Source organism: Heptranchias perlo, chromosome 3 (genome assembly GCF_035084215.1).
Source record: "Heptranchias perlo isolate sHepPer1 chromosome 3, sHepPer1.hap1, whole genome shotgun sequence".
NCBI lineage: Eukaryota > Metazoa > Chordata > Chondrichthyes > Hexanchiformes > Hexanchidae > Heptranchias > Heptranchias perlo.
In genome coordinates, this window is record NC_090327.1 from 85,810,284 (window position 1) to 85,823,477 (window position 13,194).

Here is a 13,194-nt window from a genome sequence, read left to right on the forward strand (position 1 = left end):
ACTACTATGGTTTTAAAATTGCAATCTATTTTGTAATTGTATCCCTATCACTGTTACTAATTATATCATTTTTAATGTTTTTCTGATATTGGTTGCTCTGCCCCTTATGTTAATGAGGCTGACTCTCAGTTGCATGTAAACCAATGTGAGAAAAAATGTACTCTTTCCAACACTGAATTGAAAAGGAGAGGCTACCCAAAAATGCATGATATAAACTGGTATTTATCATGTCCCCTGCTTGTTAGTATTTGTAAACATTACCTCTTCTAAATGTATACAATTGTATTCTATTGATTTTGTTTTTATTCATGTGATGTGGGCGTTGTTGGCAAGGCCAGCATTTATTGCCCATTCCTAATTGCCCTTGAGAAGGTGGTGGTGAGCCACCTTCTTGAACCGCTGCAGTCCATGTGGTGAAGGTTCTCCCACAGTGCTGTTAGGTAGGGAGTTCCAGGATTTTGACCCAGTGACAATGAAGGAACGGTGATATATTTCCAAGTCAGGATGGTGTGTGACTTGGAGGGGAATATGCAGATGGTGGTGATCCCTGCACCTGCTGCCCTTGTCCTCCTTAGTGGTAGCGGTCACGGGTTTGGGAGGTGCTGTCGAAGAAGCCTTGGCGAGTTGCTGTAGTGCATCCTGTAGATGTTACACACTAGAGCCACGGTGCACCAGTGGTGGAGCGAGTGAATGTTTAAGGTGGTGGATGGGGTGCCAATCAAGCAGGCTGCTTTGTCCTGGATGGTGTTGAGCTCCTTGAGTGTTGTTGGAGCTGCACTCATCCAGGCAAGTGGAGAGTATTCTATCACACTCCTGACTTGTGCCTTGTAGATGATGGAAAAGCTTTGGGAGTCAGGAGAAGAGTCACTCGCTGCAGAATACCCAGCCTCTGACTTGCTCTTGTAGCCACAGTATTTATGTAGCTGGTCCAGTTAAGTTTCTGGTCAATGGTAACCCCCAGGATGTTGATGTTGGGGGATTCGACGATGGTAATGCCGTTGAATGTCAAGGTGAGCTGGTTAGACTCTCTCTTCTTGGAGATGATCATTGCCTGGCACTTGTCTGGCGCGAATGTTACTTGCCACTTATCAGCCCAAGCCTGGATGTTGTCGAGGACTTGCTGCATGTGGGCACGGACTGCTTCATTATCTGAGGGGTTGCGAATGGAACCGAACACTGTGCAATCATCAGCGAACACCCCCATTTCTGACCTTATGATGGAGGGAAAGTCATTAATGAAGCACCTGAAGATGGTTGGGCCTAGGACACTGCCCTGAAGAACTCCTGCAGCAATGTCCTGGGACTGAGATGATTGGCCTCCAACAACCACTACCATCTTCCTTTTATGTTAGATATGACTCCAGCCACTGGAGAGTTTTCCCCCTGATTCCCATTGACTTCAATTTTACTAGGGCTCCTTGATGCCACACTCGGGGAAAAAATGCTGCCTTGATGTCAAGGGCAGTCACTCTCACCTCACCTTGGAATTCAGCTCTTTTGTCCACGTTTGGACCAAGGCTGTAATGAGGTCTGGAGCCGAGTGGTCCTGGCGGAACCCAAATTGAGCATCAGTGAGCAGGTTATTGGTGAGTAAGTGCTGCTTGATAGCACTGTTGATTGTTAATCTTTAAGAGCCCCTTTCTTTTCCAAGAGTTTATATTTTCATTTATTTCACCCACAAATGATTTAACCTGTGCTTTGTGACATTGAAGAAGGCACCTAATAAATCTTGTCTCATTTTGATTCCTGAAAGAATATGAAGTACACAGTTCTGGCATTGAAGGATGATCATGGCTTTAGATTAAAGATTTTAAAAATGCTGTCTAGAAAAGGATACTCTTCATTTGATTGGAAACCTACTGACCAAAAATGAAGAACTACAGGTCCCAAATAAATACAAGTGGGTTGAAATTATGCTGTAAAACAATGACCAATGATTTATTAACCTGTTCACTACTAACATTGCATTAGCACAATTTCAACTCAAAAGTCTGCTATAAATGCAATTAATCTATATTTTTTAGTGATTTGAAAATCAAATTTAAGAGAGTGCCTTTGTGAACTGGGGAAGGAATTCGCTGTTTAAACTAACCCAATGATTTAGCTGGAACTTTGCTTTATGTTGCAACAGTTCAGTGTTTTGTTTTAACACAGTTCAAAGTCTTTCCATTTTGAAAGGTGACTCAATCCTTTTTAGTCTTTAACAAATTTTATCAAGTGTCAAAGTCAAGCAACACTGATGTTTTACAATGAAGACTGAAAACAATAAATATCTTTTTGTTTTAATTGGTTACTAATTCATTTAGAACGCTCAACTTACATGAAAGGTAAAGTCACTCATTTCCCCTTTATTGCTACCCTCCAATCTTCCTCCCTCATTACCAGAGCTGCTGGAAAGTTGCAGAAGGTTGCAACTAAAATTTTCTTTCAACCCTCCCTCCCCGCCTTTCTTGTGGAGATATGTATTGGAAGGAAGAATGAGGAGAGGCAATATAAATGAAATGGTACAATTTTAAATGGGGTGCAGGAACAGAGACCTGGGGGTTCACATACACAAATCTTTGAAGGTGGCAGGACAAGTTGATGCGGCTGTTAAAGTATATGGGATCCTTAGCTTTAAAAATAGAGGCATGGAATACAAAAGCAAGTAAGTTATGCTAAACCTTTATAGAACATTGGTTAGGCCTCAGCTGAAATATTGGGCCTGATTTTAGCAGGCCTGCGGGTTTCCGGCGGGTTGGGTTTCGGGTGCGTGGCCTCCGCGCCCGGTGAAATTAGTGGGTTGCCCGCGCGATCATAGCAGGCAATGCACTAATTGGAATCACTTACCTGCTCCTCCGGGGTCCGCGCTGCTTGTCTGCGCATCGGGCGGGCTGCGCATGTGCAGTACGATCGGTCATTTGGAGGCTCTCTAGTTAAAGGGGCAGTCCTCCACTGACAGATGCTGCAACCAATGGAACAAATTACAGCATGGAGCAGCCCAGGGGGAAGGCTGCTCCCAGTTTAATGATGCCTCACCCCAGGTATCATCAGATGGGGTGAGGAGGAGGGGGAGGACAGAGATCTTCCACCCGGCAGGCGGGAGGAAGCGGCCTGCCTCTGCCACCAAGAAGGCCTGGCTCGAGGTGGCAGAGGGGGTCACCTGCACCACCAACATATCGCCCAACTGCATACAGTGCAGGAGGCGCTCCAATGACCGCAGTAGGTCAGCCACAGTGAGAAGACGTAGTATTTCCCCTACACTCCGTCTGCCACAACACTGCCCCCACCCCACATCTCCTTCGGCACCGCCAACACTACTCTGTCACATCACCCCTCATACCCACTCAAACCCCATCCTCATCTTACCTGCACCTACTCACCTCGCCAGTACTCACCCCGCCACTAACACGCAACCCAATCCTCATACAATCTCATGGCTCTATCCCATACTCACCCTCTCGTGCATCTCCCTCACGGCCAGCCTCACTCAACCTGCCACCACCTGTGCTGCAGCCACAGGGCATGCATCGCATATGTGCAGTAGGCAGCGTACGGCAAACGTGTCGTGAGCATGAAGGGGATGCACAAGGGTGTCTGAGGGTTTGCCATGGGTGTTACCTATATTGAATTTCAGAGCAACAAACATCACACATTATATTGGCACCACCACTGCCATGTCTCCGCGAATCCTGTCTGTTGTGTCCAATAATGCCCGCTCCTGGGTATCACTATGAGGACCCACCACTGATGCCACCCATTGTGTTACTGCAGAGTAGGTGCAGGTGTATTTGCAGGGCTCTTCCGCGCAGACGACTGAGAGACATCGGCGGTGTACCCGGCTGCACCCTGGAAGGATGCAGAGGAGAAGTTGTGGAGGGCAGTGGTGACTTTGGCAGCGACAGGTAAGCAGATGGTGCTGGGGCCAGCCAGGAGCAGCTTGGCATGAAAGAGCCTGCAGATCTCCACGACTACATGTCGAGTGAATCTGCGCCTCCGTGTGCACTGCTGCTCGGAGAGGTCCGGGGAGCTGCGCCTCGGTCTGTGGACCCTGTGGCGAGGGTAGTGCCCTCTGCGACGCGTCTCTCTCTGCGGTAGCCCTCCCTCCTGCTGTACAGGTGGATGTGTCACAGCACTCTGTTGTGGAGCTCCACGTGTCAGAGGTGGATGGCGAGGCTGGTGATGCTGTTCGCCCTCCGAGGGGGTCATGACTGCAGCTACGGCGGCCCCCATCCGCAATATGTACATCTGAGGGGGTCCGCAAGGTAGGCACATGTCTCCGGACCCCGGGGTGAGTGTGCAGGGTGGTGACTTTGACCGTCCGGAGGGGGGTGGTGGAGGCCACACTTTGTCCCAAGTGACAGAGCGGCCTCCTGCAATGGGTGAGGGTCCCCCCCACCTGTCAAATGGACCTTTGCAGCTGCCACAGGCTGACGGCTGCAACACGTCCAGTTCAACTAGGACGGTTTCCCCCAGTGTGTGAAACAGTCCCATGTTTCCCCAAAATCACACACAGTCCCTTAATCAGGTCAGTTAATGACCTGAACAAGCGAAATAAATAACCTCAAGTGGCATCCCGCTGGCTTTAATTGCCTGCGGGATTCCCACCAGCGGGGGCCACGCACGCACCCCCGCACGTCATCGGGGAACCCGGAAGTGGGCGGGATCGTGGCGCGATCCGGTCACGTGACTGGATATCGGGATTTTCGGGGCCCCCCCGCTGGAAACCCACAGGAAACCCGACGGTAAAATCGAGCCCATTGTGTCCAATTCTGTGCACCACACTTTAGAAAGGATGCCAAGGCCTTGGAGTGGGTGATGGGGGATTTACTAGAATGGTACTGGGGTGAGGGACTTCAGTCATTTGGAAACTAGAGGTGCTGGGATTGTTTTCCTTAAAGCAGAGAAAGTTAAGGGGAGATTTAAGATAACTGACAAAAGAACCAAAGCAGCAAGTTATGATCTGGAATGCACTAACTGAAAGGATGGTGGAAGCAGATTCAATAGTAACTTTCGAAAGGGAATTGGATATACATTGCATGAGTATGAGGAAACAGCAGGGGAGTGGGACGAATTGGCTAGCTCCTTCAAAGAGCTGGCACAGGCATGATGGGCTGAATGGCCTCCTTCTGTGCTGTAAGAGTCTATGATTCTATGATGTTCTCTTCTAAATCTGATGAATTATTTGAAAAGTCTACTTTTCCAGTAGCCTTTGTTAAGGCAGAGTGTTTGTAGATGGGCATGGTCCCTTTGTTTTTTTACTCAAATTTCCTACCTTCCCTCCCCTCCACCCCATTTTATAATTGCTTTATATGGTTTCCCCCATACCTCCCCTTCAGAGACATGCTTCTTTTTCTTCCTATCCATCCAATTCAGAGGTACTTCTCCCCTTTCCCCATTAACAGATCCACTCTTTCTGCCTCTTATCTCCCCAATTAACAGAAGCATTCTCTTCCTCCTCATCCCATCCCAATTCACAGAATTGTTGTTCTTCCTCTTTCTTCTCTCCTTTCACCCCCCTCCTAGCTATGAAGGTAATATATTTTTCCCTCTGATTTGCTCCTCCCTGCCACTTGTGCATCTTAACTGATGCTGCTTTACTCAGTGTGGTGAGGATGGGATCTAGTGTTGTTACATACTGTGAGCAGGAACTCTAAATGCCATGATTAGTTTGTAGCATCAGGAACTCTTGTCTGCAATAATGAGATTCGGATATGCTGCTACAAGCGGCAACATTGGATCCCCCGAGCAAAGCACTAGCAGTATCAGGCAAGTGTTGGAAATGGTTGTGAGGGCAGAATGGGGAGCAGAGGATGACTATTTTCTTGGGGTGGTGGGTGGCAAGAGAGGAAAAGCACATAGGATTTTGCAGCTGTCCTGCTCATGATCACGCAGGTACAGGCTGGATTAGATGGTTTTCTCGTCTGAATATGAACCATGGTCTACCATTTTAAAGCAGCCTTGGTATATGGTGCTGTGATAGTAGAATCCCTTGTTTTATTTAACATTACAGAATTATCTTTTTAAGGTGAAGCAGTGGATGGGGCAGAAGGGGAGGGGTGGGTGAGGTGCTTCTGTTAGTACTTTCAAATGAAGCTGTGTATGTGCATGCTTATATATTCATTCCCATTGTTGGAATCTACAAAGGACTGAAAAAAGTATTTGTATGGTTGATACTTTAGAGTGTTTAATAGAAATCAGTCACCAATCAGATAATGATCTGTGCAGTTGCTGCAAGAGTTGGAATGTCAGAGTACAGTTGACCTTTCCACGGAAGTCTTGTTCCAAATGATTGGATTAATGAATGTAGTACATAAACTATACCCTAGGCAGATATTGCCTGTTAGTGTACTGTTGATTCATGTTGTATTTGTTATCCAGTACTGCTTATTTTTAAACCTTTGTCTGGCTCTTCGTTAATGGGTCTTGGCCTTAAGGCAGTCCAATCAAATTTCTTTCCCACCCCATTCCCATACTTTATAACTAAAATGGAAGTAATTATGCTGAATAAGAGCAGCAAGGAGCAGCTAAACTTAATTTTAGTCCCTCCTGCTTATTATAGACTATTCTTGAGTGTAATTCTTAATGAACAATATTTAAATTCATTAGCAGAGTTGCATATCAGTTTATATTCTCATTTGCATGATGTATATCAGCTGTTATAGAATCACACAAATTTGGTGGCCTATAACGTTATTTCTGCCTTGATTCATTCTAATTTTGAGGTGTTTAGTAATGTATGGCCTTGATTCTTTGCCTGAACCCAACCACTGGCACAAGTATGCCCTTCAGTCACAATATTCGAGCTGAGGTTAATAGTGTGCCTGTCCTTGGGTGCACTGCAGTTGACCTGAGGATTGTATTTCCCTCGCTGGCCACTGTCTCGGATTGAACCGGACTGTCCGCAACCTATACGTCCTATTTGACCCCGGGCTAAGCTTCTGATGCCATATCCTTTCCATCACAAAGAACGCCTACTTCCACCTTATAACATCGCCTGTCTCAGCCCATCTGCTGCTGAACCCCTCGTCCATGCCTTTGTCACCTCCAGGCTCAACTATTCTCATTTAATGCACTTTGAAATATTAGGAAATATCCAACCTACTAACGCAAAAGATCAGTCCATTTAATCTGCCCTTCCAATCCTGCCGTCAGGTTCCTTGCTGTGATTCTACAATTAATAGTCCTGAATCTTATTTGCTAACGGGAATTCATTCAATCCATTTTTTAAAAAACTTTTCATGATATTCTGCTGTACCACCCTTCCTGGTAATCCGTTCTACCTACTACTTTATAAATCTGGGCAATATTTTTCTTTTGACACTAGTCCCTGAATCTTGTGCCCAACAAAAGAATTTTCCTGGATTTAATTTCGCCACACCCCTCAAGACTGCTATTTGGACAGTAGTCCTAGGATAGATTATCTTTCTTCATAACCCAGTCCTCTTGAGTCCAGGAATCTGCCACCTATCCTGGTACGAGTATGCTGGTTCAGTCAGGGGCGCAGACTTTTCTCCACCGTTCCCAAAAAAAAAGTTAGCTTAAATTCTTCATTACAATTATTCATTCTTGAGCACGAACCTGAGGAGAGAGATGGTGGGAAATTGTGATTTGAAGGTCCTGATCCTGCATGTTGCTATGGTTCTGCATTGTACATAATAAAAGATATGCAAGCTGCTAAGGCGTGTGTTGCCTTTAAATGGGACTGAAAATCAGCCATGCAGCTCAAAATTTTATAATTATTAAAGGTAGTTTAATGTTTTTAGGGATGTTCAATTTTTGTTTAGGTGGATATTTGAGAGCGGTAAGGAGCAGTTTGTGTAAACTATTGGAGACTGTGGTGAGGGAAGAAAGCACTTTTAAAAAAATAGGCTATTAAAATGTACAAATAATAAGCTTATTTTTCTAAGGTGTGCATTTATAGCATACATCTCCTCTGCAGTAGTGGAGTCAGAAATGTATCCGCAAGTGAAACTGATCATTGTTCTGTTTCTCATTTCCCAGAGCTGTGTCAGCACTACAACAGTGTAAAAGCAAAGTGGATGCCATCCTCGAGGGACAACCCCTAAATCTGCTATTCCAGGGAATCGGACAATTTAAAGGCCAGGTTCTGTTTGCAAAACTGTCAGAAGATACGAGTGAGAAAGTAACATCTACCCTGAGAGCAGTGGCTGGTCAGTACAAGATTCACAGACTAATTTAATTGTTTTTGTCTTGAACCCTATTTCATAAAGCTATTTGCATAATAACAAATTGTATAATTACGTAACATAAGTAAGAGGCTGTAAACTTGAGTACTGCACATTTCTATAAGCCTTTCATGAAAGTAGGCATGTGATTGAAGCTGAGGTTTAGATATCCCAATATTTGTATAGCTTGTGCAAGCAGAATTAGCTTCTGTAAACCACTAAAGAGGTTGTATGTATCCTTCCCTTTTGGCTCTCATTAGCAAAATAAATTGGATACTTCTTCCCTTAATCACTATTAGCTGGAAGTGATTCCCTCTTTCCAACAATACCAAAGAGCTAGTAGGACTTTTACCCACTGAATGCCTGCTCATAGCTCATGTGATTTAATTATAGGAAAAGGTGCATTGCAATCTGGATCTGAATACCAAGTATCTTCCTTGGAGCAAGAGTGCTACCACTCCAGGGACTGGAACACATAAACTAGGCTGACACATGAGTGCAGTACTGGGGGAGTGCTGCACCATCTGAAGTGCTGTCTTTCAGATGAGACATTAAACCGCGGCCCTGTCTGTCCCCTCGGACGCAAAAGATCCCACAGCACTATTTCGAAGAAGAGCAGGGAGTTCTTCCCGGTGTCCTGGCCAATATTTATCCCTCAACCAACAACACTAAATCAGATTATCTGGTCGTTATCACATTGTTATTTGTGGGAGCTTGCTGTGTGCAATTGGCTGCTGTGTTTCCTACATTACAGCAGTGACTACACTTTTAAAAAGTACTTCATTGGCTGTAAAGTGCTTTGGGACGCCCTGAGGTCATGAAAGACGCTACATAAATGCAAGTGTAATTTTTCTCTTTTTTTCCTTACTTGTATCTAATCTGCCTGTGTAATTGTAGCCAAAAGAACAAATTGCAATATTGTTTCTTTTCGGCCTTTCCCTTCCACCTCTGCTTTCTTTTCCATTTTATTGTGTAGGTTTTAACTTTTTTTTTCTTTGTCATCTTAAACTTTCACAAATTATCTTACCTCCCCCCCGCCCTCCAATTCTGTGATGCAACATTCCTGAGCCAAGAGAGCAGAAAGTCTGTACCCAGGCCTCAGTTCAGCTCCATCTTTAGCTGGTCACTATGGATGGATGAAAGTGGTATGGGCTAACTTTTTACTCCACTGGAGAAGCTGTGTAAATTTCAAATCTAGCAAGAAAAGTAAAATTTTCTCCCATTGCCCCTCCTTGCTGCGATACCGATACACAGGAAATAGACGCCTTCTGGTACCATCATGTGAACCTTGGGGGTGAAAGTGCTGGCAGGCTATTTGGTTAAGGGGGCATCGCAGCCGAATCTGATCCTATCTTTTCGCGCACGCACACGTGCATGAATGTATGCACACATGCTCACACTTCCAGATGGAGATAAGGAACAGGAGACCTGGCTTTTTTTCTTTCACCCTTTCCTTTCCACAGTCTCCCAAAGAAGGGGTGCTGAGGCTAATTTTATCTTGCTACAGCTCTGACTGAGATCAGTCCAATTAGCACAGACCAGGGATCAAACCTGGCACCTTTCTGGTCTGCATGATTCAACAACTCACTGAGCTTTTTTAAAAAAAAAATTAGAATTAAAGAAGAAAATTTGTAGTACTTTTCTATTCTCCCAAGTATACCTCCTTTTCATCTAAAACTATTATGGCCCTTTAGATTGCTGAATTACTTCAAATACAAGGAGCTCTAATGCTGGAATTCCTTTTGTGTTCAATTTTACCAACCAATGCTAATTTATATATTTGCTTTGTCTACTCCTGGTATTATCCTAGTAACTCTGTTGTACTTTTTCACGCTATTTTATTCCTTCTTAGTGAGGGGGGCAGAATTACACATGCAATTCAGATGTGGCCTAAGCATCATTTTGTACAGAACATGATTACTTTTTTGCTTTTGTATTCAATCTTAATATAAACCTCCAATATCCCATTTAGTTTCTGCAAATTCTCCTAGACTATTTATGTCCAGCTATCGTCATCTTCGGTGTTCTTAGCAATTTACTGCTCCTTCCACTTTAGTATCCTAAGTAAACTTTGATACCCACTTCCTTGTCTAAATCAAAATTGTGCATATTGTATATTAAATTTGATATCTTTTTAAAAATTCATTCATAGGATGTGGGCATCGCTGGCAAGACCAGCATTTATTGCCCATCCCTAATTGCCCTTGAGAAGGTGGTGGTGAGCCGCCGCCTTGAACCGCTGCAGTCCGTGTGGTGAAGGTTCTCCCACAGTGCTGTTAAGTAGGGAGTTCAACGATTTTGACCCAGTGACGATGAAGGAAGGGCAATATATTTCCAAGTCGGGATGCTGTGTGACATGGAGGGGAACGTGCAGGTGGTGTTCCCATGTGCCTGCTGCCCTTGTCCTTCTAGTGGTAGAGGTCGCAGGTTTGGGAGGTGCTGTCGAAGAAGCCTTGGCGAGTTGCTGCAGTACATCCTATAGATGGTACACACTGCAGCCACGGTGCACTGGTGGGGGAGGGAGTAAAAGTTTAAGGTGGTGGATGGGGTGCCAATCAAGCGGGTTGCTTTATTCTGGATGGTGTCGAGCTTCTTGAGTGTTGTTGAAGCTGCACCAGAGAATATTCCATCACACTCCTGACTTGTGCCTTTATAGATGGTGGAAAGGCTTTGGGGAGTCAGGAAGTGAGCCACTCGCCGCAGAATACCCAGCCTCTGACCTGCTCTTGTAGCCGCAGTATTTATGTGGCTGGTCCAGTTAAGTTTCTGGTCAGTTGGTGACCCCCAGGATGTTGATGGTGGGGGATTTGGCGATGGTAATGCCGTTGAATGTCAAGGGGAGGTGATTAGACTCTCTCTTGTTAGAGATGGTCATTGCCTGGCACTTGTCTGGCTCGAATGTTACTTGCCACTTATCAGCCCAAGCTTGGATGTTTTCCAGGTCTTGTTGCATACGGGCATGGACTGCTTCATTATCTGAGGGTTGCGAATGGAACTGAACACTGTGCAATCATCAGCGACCATGCCCACTTGTGACCTTATGATGGAGGGAAGGTCATTGATGAAGCAGCTGAAGATGGTTGGGCCTAGGACACTGCCGTGAGGAACTCCTGCAGCAATGTCCTGGGATTGAGATGATTGGCCTCCAACAATCACTACCATCTTCCTTTGTGCTAGGTATGACTCTAGCCACTGGAGAGTTTTCCCCGATTCCCATTGACTTCAATTTTACTAGGGCTCCTTGATGCCACACTCTGTCAAATGCTGCCTTGATGTCAAGGGTAGTCACTCTCACCTCACCTCTGGAATTCAGCTCTTTTGTCCATGTTTGGACCAAGGCTGTAATGAGGTCTGGAGGCGAGTGGTCCTGGCAGAACTCAAACTGAGCATCGGTGAGCAAGTGCTCCTTGATAGCATTGTCGACAACACCTTCCATCACTTTGCTGATGTTTGAGAGTCGACTGATGGGGCGGTAATTGGCTGGATTGGATTTGTCCTGCTTTTTGTGGATAGGACATACCTGGGCAATTTTCCACATTGTCGGGTAGATGCTAATGTTGTAGCTGTACAGGAACAGCTTGGCTAGAGGCGTGGCTAGTTCTGGAGCACAAGTCTTCGGCACCACAGCCGGGATGTTGTCGGGGCCCATAGCCTTTGCTGTATCCAGTGCACTCAGCCGTTTCTTGATATCACGTGGAGTGAATCGAATTGGCCGAAGACTGGCTTCTGTGATGGTGGGGATATCGGGAGGAGGCCGAGATGGATCATCCACTCGGCACTTCTGGCTGAAGATGGTTGCAAACGCTTCAACCTTGTCTTTTGCAATCAGGTGCTGGACTCTGCCATCATTGAGGATGGGGATGTTCACGGGGCTGCCTCCTCCTTCCGTTAGTTATTTAATTGTCCACCACCATTCATGACTGGATGTGGCAGGACTGCAGTGTTTTGATCTGACCTGTTGGTTGTGGAATCGCTTAGCTCTGTCTATAGCATGTTGCTTCCACTGTTTAGCATGCATGTAGTTCTGTGTTGTAGCTTCACCAGGTTGGCACCTCATTTTTAGGTACACATGTGCTGCTCCTGGAATGCTCTTCTACACTCCTCATTGAACCAGGGTTGATTTCCTGGCTTGATGGTAATGGTAGAGTTAAGTATATGCCGGGCCATGAGGTTACAGACTGTGATAGAATACATTTCTGCTGCTGCTGATGGCCCACAGCACCTCGTGGATGCCCAGTTTTGAGCTGCTAGGTCTGTTCTGAATCTATCCCATTTAGCACTGTGGTAGTGCCACACAACACGATGGACGGTGTCCTCGGTGTGAAGACGGGACTTCGTCTCCATAAGGACAGTGCGGTCATCACTCCTACCAATACTGTCATGGACAGATGCATCTACGACAGGTAGATTGGTGAGGACGAGGTCAAGTAGGTTTTTCCCTTGTGTTGGTTCTCTCACCACCTGCTGCAGGCCCAGTCTGGCAGCTATGTACTTCAGGACTCGATCAGTTGTGGTGCTACCAAGCCACTCTTGGTGATGGACATTGAAGTCCCCCACCCAGAGTACATTTGTGCCCTTGATACCCTCGGTGCTTCCTCCAAGTGATGCTTAACATGGAGGAGGACTGATTCAACAGCTGAGGGAGGGCGGTAGGTGGTAATCAGCAGGAGGTTTCCTTGCCCATGTTTGACCTGATGCCATGAGATTTCATGGGGTCCGGAGTCAATGTTGAGGACTCCCAGGACTACTCCCTCCTGACTGTATATCACTGTGCTGCCACCTCTGGTGGATCTGTCCTGCCCATGGGACAGGACATACCCAGGGATGGTGATGGAGGAGACTGGGACGTTGGCTGAAAGGTATGATTCTGTAAGTATGGCTATGTCAGGCTGTTGCTTGACTAGTCTGTGGGACAGCTCTCCCAATCTTGGCACAAGTCCCCAGATATTAGTGAGGAGGACTTTGCAAGGTCGACTGGGCTTGGTTTGCCTTTGTCGTGCCCGGTGCCTAGTGGTCCGATGCCAGG

At 46.0% G+C, this 13,194-nt stretch overlaps 1 protein-coding gene across 3 annotated transcripts in view; it reads left to right on the forward strand.

The window, feature by feature from the left end:
• Window positions 1-13,194, forward strand: part of LOC137306771 (A-kinase anchor protein 7-like) — a 54,930-nt gene that overhangs the window by 18,159 nt on the left and 23,577 nt on the right. For all 3 annotated transcript variants that reach the window (XM_067976143.1, XM_067976152.1, XM_067976161.1), the window contains one exon: window positions 7,984-8,153. In XM_067976143.1, the coding sequence (XP_067832244.1) occupies window positions 7,984-8,153 (170 nt within the window). The remainder of the gene's footprint in view (window positions 1-7,983; window positions 8,154-13,194) is intronic.